Below are 17,824 nucleotides of genomic sequence, written 5' to 3'. Positions count from 1 at the left end.
CTCCTTCCCCACTTTTTGAAGCAGAAGGATGAAAAGGCCTAGAGATCAGGTCTAGGCTTCCCGTAAGGCAGAAGAGACAGGCAGCGCCTCTCTTCTCTCACCAGAACCTTGTGTCCAAGGAGGCCTTTCAGGAGACTTGGGATGAGTGGTGCTTCCCCAAAACAGACTCATGGACATTAAACATCATCAGAGTGGGGCAAGAAGGCAAAGAAGAAAACAGCCTCATACCAGTGAGTCACTCAGCAGAGACCCAGCATCCCTTGGCCTGCACTCTCACCCCATCTCTCCTCCTGGAACTCCCGCACACTGGCTCCCAACTCAGTGTCCCAGCCTCCACCTCTCTGGTCTAGTGCCCCCTGCCCCCCAGCCCAGCCCTTGCCTTTTCTATCCCTTACGCCCATACCATTTCCTCAGGCTCCCTCATCCTCCTCCAGGGTCCCCCAAGTTCCTACTGTTCCACATGCCAGGTTCCCCCAGCCTCTAACCACCTGCAAGCCCTGAATCCTAATGAACCCCATTCCGGGCAGAAGAGTGGGCTGTTGAGCTACCCTGTCCCCCTCTTAGTGGTGCAGAGGCTCCTGAGCTGGGGGCTGCCAGTCTCCTGTAGCCGGTTCCTATGGCGCCAGCCGGGCGAGTTTCCCGTCACTGCTTTCCTGCTGGGGGCAGGCGCTGGGGGGCTCCTGGCCATAGGTGAGTGCGGAAGCAGAAAGTCCAGGGTGGGCAGAGGCTGCACCAGGGCTAGGACCCATCTTTTGGCCCTTGGCTTGACCCTGTGCCCTTAGGTCTCTTTCAGCTCCTGGTGAACCCCATGAACATCTATGAAGAACAGAAGATGATGTTTTTGTACAGCTTGGTGGGTTAGTGCTGGGCAAAGACCAGGAACACTCAAGCGGCCTGTGGAACACAGGACCGTCCTGCATGCCCAGGAAGGAGTTGGGGCTTGTTTCTTCTGTACCCAAGCATCCCCTGTGGCTTCAACCTCCTCCTGGGCTTTAGGGGGAGGTCCAAAGGGAAGAGGATGCCAATTTAAGAAGGAAGACACCATCCTTGCCCTGAGGGAGTCTCTCCATTCTGAGGGACTCCTCATCACCCACATGATATAGTCCCACCCCATAACCCTTCAAAACTCTCATCTCTCCTGACCTGTCTGACCTCGTTTTCTGATCCTCCTAAGAAATTCAATTCATTCATTCATTCAGCACTTACTGAGAATCTGCTGAGGATTTAGCAGTGAACAAGGATGACAAGCATCGAGTCCTTTTGCTTTGGTTTTGTTTGTTTATTTTTGCTTTTGCTTTTGTTTTGAGATGGAGTCTTGCTCTGTCGCCCAGGCTGGAGTGCAGTGGCTCAATCTTAGCTCACTGCAACCTCCACCTTCCAGGTTCAAGCCATTCTCCTGCTCAGCCTCCCAAGTCGCTGGGATTACAGGCACCCGCCATCATACCCAGCTAATTTTTGTATTTTTAGTAGAGACAGGGTTTCAGTATGTTGGTCAGGCAGGTGTCAAACTCCTGACCTCAAAAGATCTACCTGCCTTGGCCTCCCAAAGTGCTGGGATTATAGGTGTGAGCCACCATGCCGAGCCCCGTTTGGATAATTTAACAGCTCAGTAGCTTCAAGAAGGACTCAGGTTCCTTCTCTCTTTTCTCTGCCATCTTCAGCCTATTGACCACTTCTCTTCAGGTCACAAGATAGCTGCAGCAACTCTGGCATCACATCTTTATACAACAATGTCAAAGATCAGAAAAAAAAAAAAAAAAAAAGAGGAAGAAACAGGTCAGGCACGATGACTCATGCCTGTAATCCCAGAACTTTGGGAGGCTGAGGTGGGTGGATCACTTGAGGTCAGGAGTTTGAGACCAGCCTGGCCAACATAGTGAAACCCTGTCTCCACTAAAAATACAAAAATTAGCCAGATGTGGTGGTGTACACCTGTAGTCCCAGCTTCTTGGGAGGCTGAGGCAAGAGGATCGCTTGAACCCAGGAGGCAGAGATTGCAGTGAGTGGAGATCGTGCTACCACACTCCAGCCTGGGCGACAAGAGCGAAAGGTCATCTCAAAAAAAAAAAAAAAAAGGAATATAAGTTCAATCCCAGGCCCAACTTCACTGTCTTGGGCTGTGTGATTTGAGGCCAGGAAAAAAGGAAAATGACGTAGGTGACAAAGTGAGACTCTGTCTCAAAAAAAAAGAGGAAGAAACATCCTTTCCTCATGTCCCTTTTTAGGAACAAGGGAAACTTGCCTATAATCCCCGCAGTAGACTTCCTCACATCTCTTTGGTCAGAACTGCGTGCAACACATGCCCTTTCCTGAACCTGTCCCAGGCAAGGGAAGTGGAATTAGCATTTCATCACCTGTTTATTGAATTAATCCTGCTGGATACCAACAGGAGACTACTTTTTCTCTGACTCACTGTATTCGAACATGTTTTTTTCCATTGATAACCTTTCACACAGCCCCTTAGATTTCCAGTTATATTTCTTTTTTTTTTTTTTTTTTTTTTTGAGATGGAGTCTCGCTCTGTCACCCAGGCTGGAGTGCAGTGGCTGGATCTCAGTTCACTGCAAGCTCTGCCTCCCAGGTTTACGCCATTCTCCTGCCTCAGCCTCCCGAGTAGCTGGGACTACAGGCGCCCGCTACCTCGCCCGGCTAGTTTTTTGTTTTTTGTTTTTTGTTTTTTGTATTTTTTAGTAGAGACGGGGTTTCACCGTGTTAGCCAGGATGATTTCGATCTCCTGACCTCGTGATCCACCCGTCTCGGCCTCCCAAAGTGCTGGGATTACAGGCTTGAGCCACCGCGCCCGGCCTCTAGTTATATTTCTTTAGAAGAACTAGTCCTACTTCAACAATTAAGACTCATTTTTAGGGAATAAAGAGGTCCAGTCCATTCTACATCAAACTTTTAACCTCATCCATTCTCAAGCATCTTCCCTCCTTATCTTGCCCTCCCCATCCCTTAGGCCTCCAACTCAGGCCTGCTCCCTGGCATGGGGTCCTGCAATGGAGAAGGGGTGTGGCCTGCTCTTTCCTTTTTTCCCTCTACTTCCTTCCCTTTCTGGTTCTTCTGATGTCAGAAGGAGATTAGAAGAATTAGAGGAAAAGGGACAAAAGTCGTAAGTCACCAATGCTGTTATAATTCCACTGTGGATGCCTGTGTGTAGCAGGCACTCACACCCTGGCTGTCCCAGTGGGCCTGATTATCATCTCCTTGGAGGCTGTGTGTGGACCTCAGCAGTGCCCAGTTTCCTGCAGAGGGCAGTTCTTTTAGCTGACCTCCAGTGAAGCCCCCCTTCAGGGGCCACCCACAGCCTCTTGCTTTTTGGATCCCTCCCTCCAGCAGACTGGAAGTGCACATGTCCGTGCCCTGCCAGGCAGAGAAAGCAGGGCACCTTCCTTTTTGTGGAGAATGGGGTCTCGCTATATTGCCCAGGCAGGTCTCAAACCCATGGGCTCAAGCTATCCTCCCGCCTCTGCCTCCCTAAGAGCTGGGATTACAGGCATGAGCCACCATGCCCCGTCAAAAGCAGGGCACCTTATGGCTGCCTCTCTCCTGCCCTGATGAGAAGCAGATACCAGTCTCCATGCTTGTATGCCCCCATCGTCCAGGGGAGGTCTACAGAGGCATTGCAGAGGCTGAGCTCTCCCAGGAGCTCTCCCTCCACTCTGTGTTCTGGTGGTAGCCCTGGAGTGGTCTCAGGAGGCAGCCCTGGAGTGGTCTCATGAGGCTCTGCACTCAGCAGGAGTCCAGTCTACAGAGACCAGGCAGGTTCCCCTTCCTGCATCACCAGTCCCTGAAGCCTGTTGGACTCCTGGAGTCTCTCACTTGACATGTGACACCCATCCTGTCCACAGACTCTCCCTCTCTGCCTGCCCATTCCAGCCACTTTTCTCTCCTTCCAGGAAATCCACATTGCCAGTCATTTTTTTTTTTTTTCCAAGACAGAGTCTCGCTCTATCTCCCAGGCTAGAGTGCAGTGGCATGATCTCGGCTCACTGCAACCTCCGCCTCCCAGGTTCAAGCAATTCTCCTGCCTCAACTTCCTGAGTAGCTGGGACTACAGGCGCCTGCCACCATGCATGGCTAAATTTTGTATTTTTAGTTGAGAGAGCCATGTTGGCCAGGCTGGTCTTGAACTCCTGACCTCAAGTGATCCACCTGCCTTAGCCTCCCAAAGTGCTGGGATTATAGGTGTGAGCCACCATGCCTGGTCCATATTGCTGGTCTTTTTATATAGACAGGGTGGGAGAGAGGAGTAAATGTCAAGTTTTGCTCTTTTGGTGAGCTCAGAGAAGACACCCGTAGCTCCATGGGGCTCTCATTAGAACGTAAGGCAACTATTTGTCAACTGTTGGCCTCAGCTCAAGTCTTTGGCCAGAAGGCCAAGACCACAGAACTAGTCCCTTTCAATGTCCTGTTCTACCATGATTGGTTTGGACAGATCCAGATTTATCCCTCAGGGGCTGGGGCAAGGCCAGGCTATTGCCCTTGCAAAAAACCCAAGTTGTGTTAGCAAGGAAGAAGGCAGAAAAAAACTGTGGGGTGGCACCCGACAGGGTTTGCCACAAACCCGTATGTCTAGGTGGAGCCAGCCACGTGAAGAACAGGGAGAAGAGTGCTTCTGGCAGGGGGAACAGCTAGGGCAAAGATCAGAGAGGAGGAATGAGCTTGGCTTGTCCAAGGAGCAGCAACGAGGTCTGTGTGGGTAGACATGGTGGGCGAAGGGCTGCATAGCATGAGATCAGGAAGCAGGCAGGAGCCACATCACAAGCTAGGTAGACCATGTTAGGGAGTTTAGATTTTACACCAAATGTGGTAGAAAGCCACTGAATGGTTTGAAGCAGGGAAGGGACATGATATGATTTATGCTTTTGCAAGATCACTCTGGCTGCCTTATAAAAACTGAAGTGTAAGGTAGCAAGAGAGGACATAGGGAGATTCATTAGGTTATAGTCCCAGTAAGAGATGATGGGGACTCTACCAGGACAGTGGAGATGGAGGAAGTGTAAGGATTTGGGATTTGCTTTGGCAATCATTGGGTGAACACTCCATCAACACAGGAATCTTCTAGCTCCCCTAACCAGCTTATAATGCTCCTTTGGCCTGGAATGCCATCTGCACCTCCTAACAACACTTACTCACCTTCCAGGCCCAGCTGACACATCCTCTCTTTGTCCAGCCTTCTCAGCCCCACCCCTCCCTGCAGAAACACCTACTCCCTCCTTGGCTCCCACAGCGCTCTATAAGCACCTCCCTTGTGCACTTAGCACATCGTGTTGTAGTCATTTATTTACTCATCTGTCTCTTTCTCTGGATTATGAGCTTCCAGAAGTTCACTGTCTCCTTGCAGAGACCACAGGGAGACACATGTGAAACTGCTAAAACATACCAGGCAGTACATGACTAAGGGCTAAAATTAGAGGCAGGGACTGCGAGTGCTGTAGGTATCTGAGCACCGGGAGTACTGAGGTGGGCTCTGATCTCTCTTCTGACCACTCTGAGCATAAGTGCGTTTCCAGAGTTTTTCTCTTGCTCTCTCTGCTCCCTCAGCACCTAGGGTCAGTGTGACTGTGGCCCAGAAAACCTTGACTCCTTTCCCTAACACAAACACACACAAGTCAATCATTTGTGGCTTTTTACGTTCTAGCCATCCCTCTATGCCTTTTCAGAGACTGGCATATAGCTGAACTCTGTGAGTGGCTGCTGAATGAATGAATGAGTGGCCTAGCAGGTCTATCAGAGTCTGTGTAAATGGGGATAAGGGCAGGATGGTGGTGGTTCCAGAATGGGGTGTTGCAGGTGGGTGTTCTGGTAAACATGAGGAAGGGAGGCAGCTTCCTCACTTTGCCTCACCACCTCTTGGGCTCTCCTGACAGGCTTGGGAGCCATGGGCTGGGGGACCTCCCCTCACATCCGCTGTGCTAGCCTCCTGCTAGTACCCAAGATGCTGGGCAAGGAAGGCAGGCTCTTTGTCCTGGGATACGCCTTGGCTGCCATCTACGTGGGTGAGTATGTGGGGGCCAGTGAGTTACACTGAAGCAGTGACCCTGGGTGGGCCATCCAATGGGAGCCAGGCTGGGTGAAGGAGAAAAGGCAAGGGTGTCATCCCAGCTGCTCTAATTTGCTGTGTCCCTGAGGGAGCTCCTCCCCATATCTGGGCCTCCTCAGTTTATAAGAGTGAAAAAATTGGCCAGGCACAGTGGTTCATGCCCGTAATCCCAGCACTTTGGGAGGCTGAGGTGGGTGGATCTCCTGAGGTCAGGAGTTCAAGACCAGCCATGGTGAAACCCCATCTCTACTAAAAATGCAAAAATTCGCCAGGTGTGTGGTGCACACCTATAATCCCAGCTATTCAGGAGGCTGAGACAAGAGAATCGCTTGAATCTGGGAGGCGGAGCCTGCAGTGAGCTGAGATCACACCATTGCACTCCAGCCTGGGTGACAGAGGGAGACTCCGTCTCAAAAAAAAAAAAAAGAAAAAAAGGTGAAAAAAATCAAGGGTTGAACTAGATGACCTTACATAGGCTTCTCGGCCCCACCACTGTATAGTTCTAGGAGATGGGCACCATGTGCAGAGGGGAGCTGAGCGGGTTTGAGAAAGTGCTGGTTATACAGGGAGGTGACCCACCAGGGCCTCTTTCTCCAGGGCCAGTGGCCAATCTGCGGCACAATCTCAACGACGTGATCGCATCGCTGGGCTGCACCGTGGAGCTGCAGATCAACAACACCCGTGCAGCTTGGCGCATCTCCACAGCCCCCTTACGGGCCGTGTTCAAGGACCTGCTGGTCAGGAATCTGCACAGGCAGGGCCTGGGGGGGTCCCTCTCCCTGAAGCCAAGTTTACTTGAGCTGGGAGTTGTCACCCTGGATTTACAGTTCTCCAGTGGGGATACTACTGGCATTTTTTGCAGAACGATTCCCAAACATTGCAGAATATGCCCTGGTCCTGGGACATTAAATGCCAGGAGAGCCCCTGAGCCATTGGGACATGCTCTATACACATTTCCCAATACCTGAGTGGTCAGTACTCTGGACAGCTGAACTAGAATATCTAGGAAATTTGAGGGCCTTGGCCTTGAGTAGCTGAGAAGTTTTGAAGACAAGAGGATTCAAGAGTTGGGTATTGGAGGGCTGGAGACTGGGGTTTGAGAGAATTGGAGAGCTGGAGAGTTGGGGAGATGGGGGCTGAGGGGTTTGGAAGTTGGGGCCTTCAGATGGCATAATGATCTCAGAGATTAGTGGTGAAGGGTAAGGTCTAAGGACCTGGGGAACCACTGACCAGGAAGGGTTTGGGATGGGAGGACCGAGGAAGAGCTGAGAGTCCCGGCGGTACGCAGAGCCAGGACATGTGGGATCAGACAAGACAGCTGCGGAGAGGAGGGGGCTCCCAAGGGTAATGGACAGCCAGGAATTTGAGGTGAGAGGCTGTGTCTCAGGGCCTAGGCTCCCTGCCAGCCTGGGGTGAGAGCCCAAAGCTCGGCTACTGGGGGAGGACAGGCCCTCAGGCAGCAGAAGCTCTAAAGCCTCAGCCCTCGCCCTTTCCTCCCTCCATCTCCAATCCCAGAGCAGCAAAGAATTGCTGAGAGCAGAGACTCGGAACATCTCCACCACCTTTGAGGACCTGGATGCCCAGGTGAATAGCGAGACAGGCTACACACCTGAGGATGCCGTGGACTCAGGGGAGACAGCCCAGGGCAGGGAGGCCCACCAAGCCCCAGCCTCCAGCCTCCACCTGTCGACACAGAAGATGTATGAGCTGAAGACCAAGCTGCGTTGCTCCTGTGAGGGGTATCCCTGGGGAGTGGAGGGTAGGGTGGGATGCGGGGCCAGTGTTGTGGATCAAGATGTGGGGACCTCAGACACCCCTGCTCCTTCCTACAGATGTGGTAAACCAGGCCATACTCAGCTGCCGTCGCTGGTTTGACCACAAGCATGAACAGTGCAGGAAGCACATCTGGGTCCCACTCCTCACCCACCTGCTCTGCCTGCCTATGAAGTTCAAGTTCTTCTGTGGCATTGCCAAGGGTCTGCACAGTTGCAAAGGGGTGGGGAGCATCAGGGGTAGGGAGCTGAGTCCTTGGGACCCATGGTAGGTGACAAGCAGGAAAGCAACAGATGAGGAGGAGGGTTTTGGCCCTGAGGCCACAGCATCCTCAGAGTCCAGTCCATCTGCTGAATAGCTCTGTGACCCAGGGTGAGTTACAGCAAAGCTGTGAGCTGTGGCTCTTCATCTGAAAGATGGGCATGGGCAGAATAACAGTAGTTCTTGCATTAAGGGCTTTTTTTTTTTTTTTTTTGGTGAGATGGGGTGTTTCACTCTTGTCACCCAGACTGGAGTGCAGTGGCACGATCTCAGCTCACTGCAACTTCTGCCTCCCGGGTTCAAGCGATTCTCCTGCCTCAGCCTCCCAAGTAGCTGGGATTACAGGTGGCCGCAACCATGCCCAGCTAATTTTTGTATGTTTAGTAGAGATGGGGTTTCACCATGTTGACCAAGCTGGTCTTGAACTGCTAACCTCAGGTGATCCACCCACCTCAGCCTCCCAAAGTGCTGGGATTACAGGTGTGAGCTATCGCACCCAGCCACATTAAGGGCTTTTGAGGATTTACGGGGCTAACATATGTGAAGGCGGTGGCAGAGCTGGCACACAGAGGAGCTGCTCTGTAAATGCTGGCTCTCCTTACTGATGCTTGTTATGGTTGAGGATAGGTTGACAAAAAAATGGGGGAACTCAGGCCTGGTTCCTGGAAGGCAGGGTCCAAAGAGAGCAGAGAGGGGAAGACTCGGTGTTGGTATGGTAGCAAGCCACGGGCAGAGAGACAAAAAAGTAGGAGGAGGAGGACCACAGAAGGACAGGCAGACCAGGCCTGCCCCTGGAGGACAGGCCCAGGGAGGCCCCTGACCCCGCCCACTGTCCACCAGTGATGGAGGTTTGGTGCCGCAATCGCATCCCAGTGGAAGGCAACTTTGGGCAGACCTACGACACCCTCAACCAGTCTATTCGTGGCCTGGATGAGGAATTTTCAGCCAATATTGACTTCAAGGTAGAAGGCAAGGGCGAGGGTTGGTGGGGGGTAGATAGGGAGTGGGAGCAGGGCATGAGGGAATAGGGCTAGAGGAAGGACAAGTGAGAGAGCACAGGGAAGAGGTGACCGGGGTGAGGAAGGGGGACAAGGAGGGGAATGTCGCTGGTGTTGAGGAGGCCCTCTGTTTCTCATCTCCACCCCCAAACACCTAAGACGGGCAGGGGAGGGGAAAGGTGGTGAGGAAGGGACAGTGCCAAACCTGTGGTTTGTACACACTTGGCCTGGGGCGGAGCTATCAGCCAGATACGAGATGATGTCAGCTGATGTAGGTGCAGGGGAGCAAGACTGTGTCCAGGAGGGTAGTGAGCAGAAGGAAGTGACAACTCCTGGAGGTCCTGGAAGGGTCCCGGGGACACAAGTGGGGTACTGGGGGACAGATGTCATGAAGAGGTAGGACCTGGGTCCGGCGAGGCGGCCGCATGCTGAGTTTGCTCATGTGCCCTCCACCAGGAACAGAAGCAGGCTGGGGTGCTGGGACTCAACGCGAGCTGGGAGCGAGTGAGCACTGAGGTGCGGGACTACATGCACCGCCAAGAGGCCCGGCTGGAGTGGGCCCTGGGGCTGCTGCACGTGCTGCTCTCCTGCACTTTCCTGCTGGTCCTGCACACGTGAGCCATGGTCCCCACCACAGCAGCCCTCCTCTGCCCAGGACTAGAGCCCTGCCCTGAAGCAGGCTGTAAGGATGGAACCCTAGTGCCTATTTCCACCTCTGAATCTGAGTATTATTTACCTTTGTCTTTATTAAGTTTGTTTACACAAAGTCAAAGGAAATGTGGACATTTTGTCAGAAGAACATTACCCATGTTCCCACTGCCTTAAAAGGCCAACCGTCTTCATTCATCCACCTCCTTCCAGCCTTTATCCCAATACTAATTTTTTTTTTTTTACATTTAGCTTTGACTTTTGATTTTTTCTTGCCCTTCATATTCCCCTTGGCTCTGACTTTGTGCCATTTTTATCTTTCCATTTTGCGTTCATCTTCTCCTGCCTGCTGCGTTGGCAGCGACTTTCCCTCCATTTAGAAGAAAGTCCTCAACCCCACCCAGCCCAGTGACCAGCTGGACTGCCCCGGGGCCTTGCTCTGCTCTAGCTCCCCTGCTGGTCTCTGGACCTTCTATTTCCCATCTCCACTCCTAAACACCTGAGATGGGCAGGGCTTAGGTGAGGGCCACCACAGGACTGTTGCTCTGTCTGCCCGTGTGGGGCCTAGAGTAACTGCAAGTGAGTGGCTGTGTGTGTATCTAGGGCCCTGTGGGAAGATAAAGATGAAGGAGCTCTATTCCTGCCCTCGATAAGCTCATGGTCACCGGACATGATGGCTCACTCCTGTAATCCCAACATTTAGGGAGGCCGAGGTGGGAGGATGGCTTGAATTGAGGTGTTTGAGACCAGCCTGAGTAACACAGTGAGACCTCGTCTCTATAAAAAATGAACAAAATTAGCTGGGTATGGGGCACATGCCTGTAGTCCCAGCTACTTGGGAGGCTGAGGCAGGAGAATCACTGGGAGGTCGAGGCCGCAGTGAGCTGTGACTGTGCCACTCCATTCTGCATTCCAGCCTGGCGTCAGAGTGAGAGCTTGTATCAAAAAAAAAAAAAAAAAAAAAAAAAAGCTAATGGTCTAGTTGGGATGATGAGATACCCACAAGACAGAGATGGTTCAAGGGCCATTCTATGGATTGGCTTTTGGGATGTGTGTGGGAGCTGAGAAGGTGCCCCTAGAAGGGCCATAACTGGGCTCCAAATGGCTGCAGATGGGGAGCGATGGTCAAGGAAAGAAGGGTGTCCCTTGGGTAAGGCTTCTGGTATCCGTGGGGTACAGAGGGCAGAGGCTGGCCTGGAGGACTGAAGTGGGCATGACCAGAACAGTCTGGAAAGCCCTGCAGGAAGACCTGGAACTGGCAGTGATGGCAAGATGGCCTCAGGAAGTCTGGAGGCAGGGAGGCCAGGCTGGGTCAGAGGTTAGGGAGCCTGGCCAGGGTAAAGCATGGCAGGAAGATGGCTTGAGGTGGAGGGGGAAGGGGAAAGGTGCAGCAAGGCTCAGAGCCAGCTTGTGGAGGGAAGGAAGGACGCACAGAGTCAAAAGGTATTTCCAGGCTTTCAAGCTGGGTGAGGTCATGCACTGAAAGGACAGCTGGCGGGAGGGCAGGCCCTGGCTCAGGAAGCCCAGGCACCGCCTCTGTGAGCCTCTCCACAAGAGGGCGCTCACAGTATGTCTTTGCACTTAACAGTAGTTTTAAAGGCAATGATGTGGATTTTTACAGGGCCCCAGAAGCAAGAGCATTGAAATTAATTTTGCACGCTTTACAGAGTTTATTTAATGTACTTTTACAGTTTTAAACACATTTGCAGTAATTAACATTTTTTCCTTAGCAAACTGAAGCATTATGTGGGGCTTTGGGAAATACGTGGGAGATAGCTACATATGCAGGCATGCATCCATACACACATGCACCATGCTCAAGGGTAGGCAGGGAGGGCCAGGGTGTATTGGGGAGGATAGAGATGGTGGTTTGGGATGAGTTTTGCCCCAGCACACCTCCAGGAGATATGCTGCAGGCAAAGCCAAGAGGCAAGAACTTGTGAGTCACAGTGGATTAGGTGATTCCTGAAACCTCCAGGAGTTTCCTGTCTCTGTGACTCTGCTCGATATTCATCCTGCAAGATGCATGCCTGTCCCTATCTCAGACGCACACATGCAACTCCCTCCCAGACAGGCTGGCCATGCCCTCCTCTAAGCCCCCACCTCATCCCCTACTCACTTCTGCTATATCTCACCCATCGTGTAGGGGGATATCTTCCTCTACACAACTGGAAGGCAGGGACAGAGTCTTCTCCTTATTATCACCATCGCCTAGCAGTGCCTAGGACATAGATGGTGCTCAATGAATGCTGGCTGGTTGGCTGAAAGACTGTGCCTCAAGGAAGCCCATGTTTGGGGATGGATGAGGAGAACCTGGAGGAGACAGAGACATCCCCGCCCATCCACCCACAGGTCTTTCTCCTACATGGACAGCTATAACCATGACATTCGTTTTGACAACATCTACATCAGCACCTACTTCTGCCAGATCGATGACCGCAGGAAGAAGCTGGTGAGTGGGTGTGGCACTGCCCAGGGAAGCCTTGCTGCTATGTGCCCTGTGTGGGTTCATGTCCCAGGAAGGCAGAGGGGAAAGGGCAGAGGGCCCTTGGGCTTCCTAACTGTGTGGATATTTGTTTTCCAGGGCAAACGGACTCTGCTGCCACTCCGCAAAGCTGAGGAGAAAACCGTCATCTTCCCCTGCAAGCCCACCATCCAGGCCTCAGAAATGAGCAACATGGTGAGGACAGCATGGGGTGCGGGCTCCTGGGTGCAAAGACAGGCCTGAAGGTGAGGGTGGAGGGTAAAAGGCACCAGAGAGTGCTCCGTGTCCAGACAGGTGGCGCTGCCCAGCTCTGTTCCTCCTGCTCCTTGGCCAGGTGAGGGAGCTCCTGGAGACACTGCCCATTCTGCTGCTGCTGGTGGTGCTATGCGGCTTGGACTGGGCTCTCTACTCCATCTTCGACACCATCCGCCACCACTCCTTCCTGCAGTACTCCTTCCGCAGTGAGCCCATCCCCCAGACACATTCCAGGCCCAAGAGACACTCTCTGGAGAACTCCAATGCCTGCACAGGCACCCCATCCTAGTTCTTCCAACTGTGCCTCCTCCTTCTGCCTCTTTTTTTTTTTTTGAGACAAAGAGTCTCGCTCTGTCACCCAGGCTGGAGGAGTGCAATGGCACGATCTCAGCTCACTGCAATCTCCACCTCCCAGATTCAAGCAATTCTCCTGCCTCAGCCTCTTAAGTAGCTGAGATTACAGGTATAAGCCACCACGGCCAGCTAATTTTTCTATGTTTAGTAGAGATGGAGTTTCACCATGTTGGCCAGGCTGGTCTTGAACTCCTCACCTGACCTCAAGTGATCCACCCGCCTTGGCCGCCCAAAGTGCTGAGATTACAGGCGTGCACCACGGTGCCGGCCATGCTTCTGCCTCTTCTTTTCCCCTTTCTATGATTCAGCCCCTCCCTGTCCTCCTCAAGGTCAAATATCAGCCCTGCAACCTGACAGCTCTTACAGCAGAGGAGGGGGGCTCTTTACCCCTTTACACTTACAACAGGGAGCAGGGAGGGGTTAGGATTCATCGAAGTGACAGAAAGACCCAGGCAGCTGAGAAGCATTTCTGTGTCTTGACCCCTCCCCGACATCCACCCCACATCCTGCCCCACCTCCTTAACATTCCTGATTTCCCCACCTGCCCTGACTTCCCTACCCGCCCTCCTGGCTGCAGGCAGTCATAAACTGGAGGTGAAGGTCGGGGGAGACTCCATGCTAGCCCGGCTTCTTCGAAAAACCATTGGGGCCCTAAACACCTCCTCAGAGACAGTGATGGAATCAAACAACATGCGTGAGTGATGCTGAAAGTTTGGATCAGAGGAATTGAGGGCGGTGGGGCAAGGGTCAAAAGCCACCAAGGTAAAGAGTTGGGGGCCTGGGCGTGGAGAGATGGGGGTTGGAGCATTTGAGCTGGGGAAATCGGAGCAGGGAACACATCTGGGTAGGCTTGAATAAGGGGAGCATGACAAGCTTGGGTCAGAGGAGTCTGGAGGCCAGGGTCTTGGGGCTAGAGGGCCCCAGCCCTCCAGAGCAGCAGTCTCCAACAGGACGTTCAGCCAAGATGGAGATTTGCAAGATCTGTGCCACATTTTGCCCAGTGGCTACAGTACTGACAGGGCAGTTCTGCAGTGAGGGGCAGGCCGGAAGAGACCAGGGGAATCAGAGGCCCCGCCTACACCTCCCACTGGGATGGGAAGTCCAACCCAGGGGTGCCCTGCCCCTTGGCTGGTCCTGACCAGACCCCTGGTCTGCCCCTCCCCTAGCCTGCCTGCCCCAGCCTGTGGGCCTGGATGCCAGGGCCTACTGGAGAGCTGCATTACCAATTGGCCTGTTAGTGTGTCTCTGCCTGTTACAGGCTTTTGGCTACCGACTCCGGAGGGTCATCGCTGCCTTCTACTTCCCCAAGGTTTGCCCCACCCCAGATCTCTCCACCCCTACACACCTGCATGCGCGCGTGCGCACACACACACACACACACACACACACCCCTCCCCAGCTGCACCCAGCTCCCTACCAACTCCATCTTTGGGGGATGCCTTCCTCCTCACTGTCAATATCATTGACCCCCTCCCTGCCCCCAGCGAGAGAAGAAGAGGATCCTGTTCTTCTACAATGACCTACTGAGGAAGAGAGCAGCCTTCACCAAACTCAGGAGGGCCGCTATCCTGAGACGGGCGCGACAGCAGAAGGCTCCAGTAAGTCCAGGCGTGAGTGCTGCTGCCGGCTCCTGGCTGGGTTTAAGTATAGTGGGGCAAGGGGCAGCTCCCTTCAGTCTACCTAGCACCCACCAATGGTCACAGGCCTACTCCAGCCTGGTGAGTTCTTTTTATTTTTTGAGATGGAATCTCACTGTGTCACCCAGGCTGGAGTGCAGTGGCACAATCTCGGCTCACTGCAACCTCTGCCTCCTGGGTTCAAGCGATTCTCCTGTCTCAGCCCCCTATTCCACAAGTAGCCAGGATTACAGGCGCACGCCACCACTCCCAGATAATTTTTTTGTATCTTTAGTAGAGACAGGGTTTCACCATGTTGGCCAGGCTAGTCTCAAACTCCTGACCTCAGGTGATCTGCCCACCTCAGCCTTTCAAAGTGCTGGATTACAGGCGTGAGCCACCACACCCAGCCAAGCCTGGTGAGATCTGATGCAACACATGCTGAGGGCCCCAACCATCCAGCTCCTAAGGTCAGGGCTGTGCCCGTTTCTCAACCCCAGGATTCAGCCCAGCCTAAGACACTCAGTGGACCATTAGGAAGCAGGCAGAAAAGGAGAATGAGATTTAATAGCCTGCTCAAAGAAAAGCAAGAAGGCTGCACAGAAACAGGAGGCCCAAGGCAAAACCATAGGTTCTACCAGAGGGCTGCAGACCAGCAGCTCAGTGCAGTTCAGGGGATGGGAGGAGACAGGTGGGCTGGGAGTCAGGAAGGCCTCAGGCAGGGGCACATGGTAAGGCACATGGAATCTGAGGGAGCAGACTCCAGTCCAAACTCCCTCATTACGTTGTGTCACCTTGGCCAAGGTCTTCACTGAGCCTCAGTTTCTCCCTCTGAAGAATGGCAAGACTAGAGAGATCTTAAGGCCTGCTCACTGGAGATCAGCCTAGAGTGGTGGTCAGGTGTGGGACTCCAGTGCCAGAGGGCCTAAGTGTGAATCCCAGCTCCTTCCCTCATTACTATGACACCGGTGTGACCTTGAGCACATGACTTACCTGCTGTGCCTGCTTTTGCCTTCCGTAAAATGGGGTTAACTACTCCATCTGGTTGTTGTAAGGATTAAATGAGTTGTACTCACATGGTGCTGGCATGCAGCAAGTTCCATATGTGACCCTGGGCAGTGATCACATCTCCAAGAATCAGTTTTCTCACCTGAAAAAGAGATGATAATAACACTATCTGCCTTATATGATAATTGAATTTTTTTTTTTTTTTTTTTTTGAGAAGGAGTCTTGCTCTGTTGCCCAGGCTGGAGTGCAGTGGCCAGATCTCAGCTCACTGCAAGCTCCACCTCCTGGGTTTACGCCATTCTCCTGCCTCAGCCTCCTGAGTAGCTGGGACTACAGGCGCCCGCCACCTCGCCTGGCTAGTTTTTTGTATTTTTAGTAGAGACGGGGTTTCACCGTGTTAGCCAGGATGGTCTCGATCTCCTGACCTTATGATCCGCCCGTCTCGGCCTCCCAAAGTGCTGGGATTACAGGCATGAGCCACCGCGCCCGGCCATTTTTTTTTTTTTTTAAACAGAGTCTCGCTCTGTCACCCAGGCTGGAGTGCAGTGGCGTAATCTCGGCTCATTGCAAGCTCTGCTCCCAGGTTCACGCCACTCTCCTGCCTCAACCTCCCAAGTAGCTGGGACTACAGGCACCTGCTGCCACGCCCAGCTAATTTTTTATATTTTTAGTAGAGACAGGGTTTCACCGTGTTAGCCAGGATGGTCTTGATCTCCTGACCTCATGATCCGCCCACCTCAGCCTCCAAAGTGCTGGGATTACAGGCGTGAGCCACTGCGACCGTTTTTTTTTTTTTTTGAGACTAAGCCTCACTCTGTCGCCCAGGCTGGAGTGCAGTGGCATGATCTTGGCTCACTGCAACCTCCTCCTCCCCAGTTCAAGCGATTCTTGTGCCTCAGCTTCCCGAGTAGCTGGGATTACAGGCACGCACCACTACGCCTGGCTAATTTAGAATTGAAATAATTTACGTACAGTATCTTAGTATAGGACCTGATATTATAAGCAATGAGTGGCAGCCATTCTTATTTAATCAGTCCTAACAAAGTTCATAAAAGTGAGGCTGTGTTTGCTTAGCTTTTTCCCTAGTACCTGGATAGCCCCAGCCCCCATGACACACAATAGGGGCCAAATGAATGTGTTGTGAAAAAATGAAATCCAAAAAACAAAAAAGAACATGCTGGGATTCCTTGACAGGGTCGTGAAGCAAACTGAATGTGAATGCACAGATGGAAATGTGCGGGACAGCCATTCCAAGAAGAATGTGCAAAGACTCAGAATCCAAAGGGAATGCCAAGTGCCAGGGCTGGTCTCAGGAGAAACTGGCTCAGAAGAGACAGCTCTCAGGGAGGGCTAAAGTGGGAAAGAGGCTAGAAAGGGACCAGGTGATGGAAGGCTCTGAAGGCCAAGCCCAGGAGTTCTTCTGCCTGTCTGGCAGGCAGCAGGGCCTCTGGAGTTTCTTGGGCAAAGAGTGTCTGCTTTCTGGGTAAGGTGGCTTATGAAGAATCCCTGACAACTGTGTGGAGACATGTCGTGAGGGATGGCAGGGAGCATAGTGAACGAGGTTTGTTGTTTGGAATCAGGGTCCCTGGGGTCCAGCCAAGTTGGATTGTTTACTATCTGTGTGACTTTAAGAGTCACTTCACCTTTCTTCTCTGTAAAGTGGGGATAGCAACAGTGATAGTCGATCTGGCCTGCTCACTTCTCAGCCTCACTGTGAGAGTCAAATAAGATGATTTACAGAAAAGTGCAAATGAGAGTTGTGGCTGATATCTGCTGGGAGAGAACCTGGAGGGTGTATCCTCCCATTCTCTATCACAGAGTTGGGGAGGGAGGCACCCTAGCCCTACAGGGGTTTCCTTTGTCCAACCCAGCTTCCTCCAAGATGCAGGCATTGTCAAACCTGGCGACTTCAGTCAGGAAACGCTGTCCAGGTCCCCTTCTTTCCCGCCTCGCTCCCCGGCTGGCGCTAACGCCCACCTCCCAACAGCGCCACCCGCTGGCGGATATCCTGCACCGCGGCTGTCCGCTCCTGCGTCGCTGGCTGCGCCGGCGCTGCGTGGTGTGCCAGGCACCCGAGACGCCCGAGTCCTACGTGTGCCGGACGCTGGACTGTGAGGCCGTGTACTGCTGGTCGTGCTGGGACGACATGCGGCAGCGGTGCCCGGTCTGCACGCCCCGCGAGGAGCTCTCCTCCTCCGCCTTTAGTGACAGCAACGACGACACTGCCTACGCGGGGTGAAGAGGCGTCCTGCTCACTCTTCCGTACCGTCCTTCCCGGTTAATAAAATGCCCTGTACGCTTCACGTGGGTCGGGGACTCGGGTGAGCCGCGCGCTGCCTCGCCTGCAGTCGGGAGAGCCTGTCAGCCCGACCTCTCCAG

General features: G+C 53.1%; 1 protein-coding gene and 1 long non-coding RNA gene across 3 annotated transcripts; one reads left to right on the top strand and one right to left on the bottom strand.

The window, feature by feature from the left end:
• The first annotated feature begins 16 nt into the window (after positions 1–16).
• DCST1 (DC-STAMP domain containing 1) lies at positions 17–17,746 on the top strand. 2 transcript variants are annotated; one of them, XR_004433864.1, is made up of 16 exons: positions 17–230; positions 565–690; positions 783–857; positions 5,875–6,003; positions 6,645–6,784; positions 7,563–7,779; positions 7,880–8,023; positions 8,922–9,043; positions 9,536–9,693; positions 12,080–12,179; positions 12,312–12,407; positions 12,547–12,673; positions 13,399–13,515; positions 14,080–14,130; positions 14,306–14,419; positions 17,433–17,746. XR_004433864.1 is itself a non-coding variant. In XM_033197269.1 (16 exons), the coding sequence occupies exons 1-16, from the start codon at positions 170–172 to the stop codon at positions 17,682–17,684; spliced, it is 2,121 nt and encodes a 706-aa protein (XP_033053160.1). In that variant the 5' UTR covers positions 17–169; the 3' UTR covers positions 17,685–17,746. The 2 variants fall into 2 exon arrangements, 1 of the variants encoding a protein (XP_033053160.1); XM_033197269.1 differs by having other exon boundaries at positions 13,988–14,130.
• LOC117075156 lies at positions 11,383–12,320 on the bottom strand. The gene is made up of 2 exons (XR_004433865.1): positions 11,847–12,320; positions 11,383–11,742 (listed from the first exon to the last, which is right to left on the bottom strand). It is a non-coding gene; the product is annotated as an uncharacterized LOC117075156 (long non-coding RNA).
• Positions 17,747–17,824: the final 78 nt, after the last annotated feature.

This window comes from Trachypithecus francoisi, unplaced genomic scaffold (genome assembly GCF_009764315.1).
Source record: "Trachypithecus francoisi isolate TF-2019V2 unplaced genomic scaffold, Tfra_2.0 Lachesis_group5, whole genome shotgun sequence".
NCBI classification, from domain to species: Eukaryota; Metazoa; Chordata; class Mammalia; order Primates; family Cercopithecidae; genus Trachypithecus; species Trachypithecus francoisi.
Note: the sequence above shows the minus strand (reverse complement) of the source record. Positions and strands in the feature narration are given on the sequence as shown.

Excerpts from the sequence above, each read along its gene's own strand:
- DCST1 (XM_033197269.1), top strand. The coding sequence starts at position 170 with ATGGACATTAAACATCATCAGAGTGGGGCAAGAAGGCAAAGAAGAAAA. Across the intron at positions 858-5,874 it reads GTTTTTGTACAGCTTGGTGG|GCTTGGGAGCCATGGGCTGG; the intron begins GTTAGTGCTGGG and ends CTCTCCTGACAG. Across the intron at positions 14,131-14,305 it reads CTGCCTTCTACTTCCCCAAG|CGAGAGAAGAAGAGGATCCT; the intron begins GTTTGCCCCACC and ends CCCTGCCCCCAG.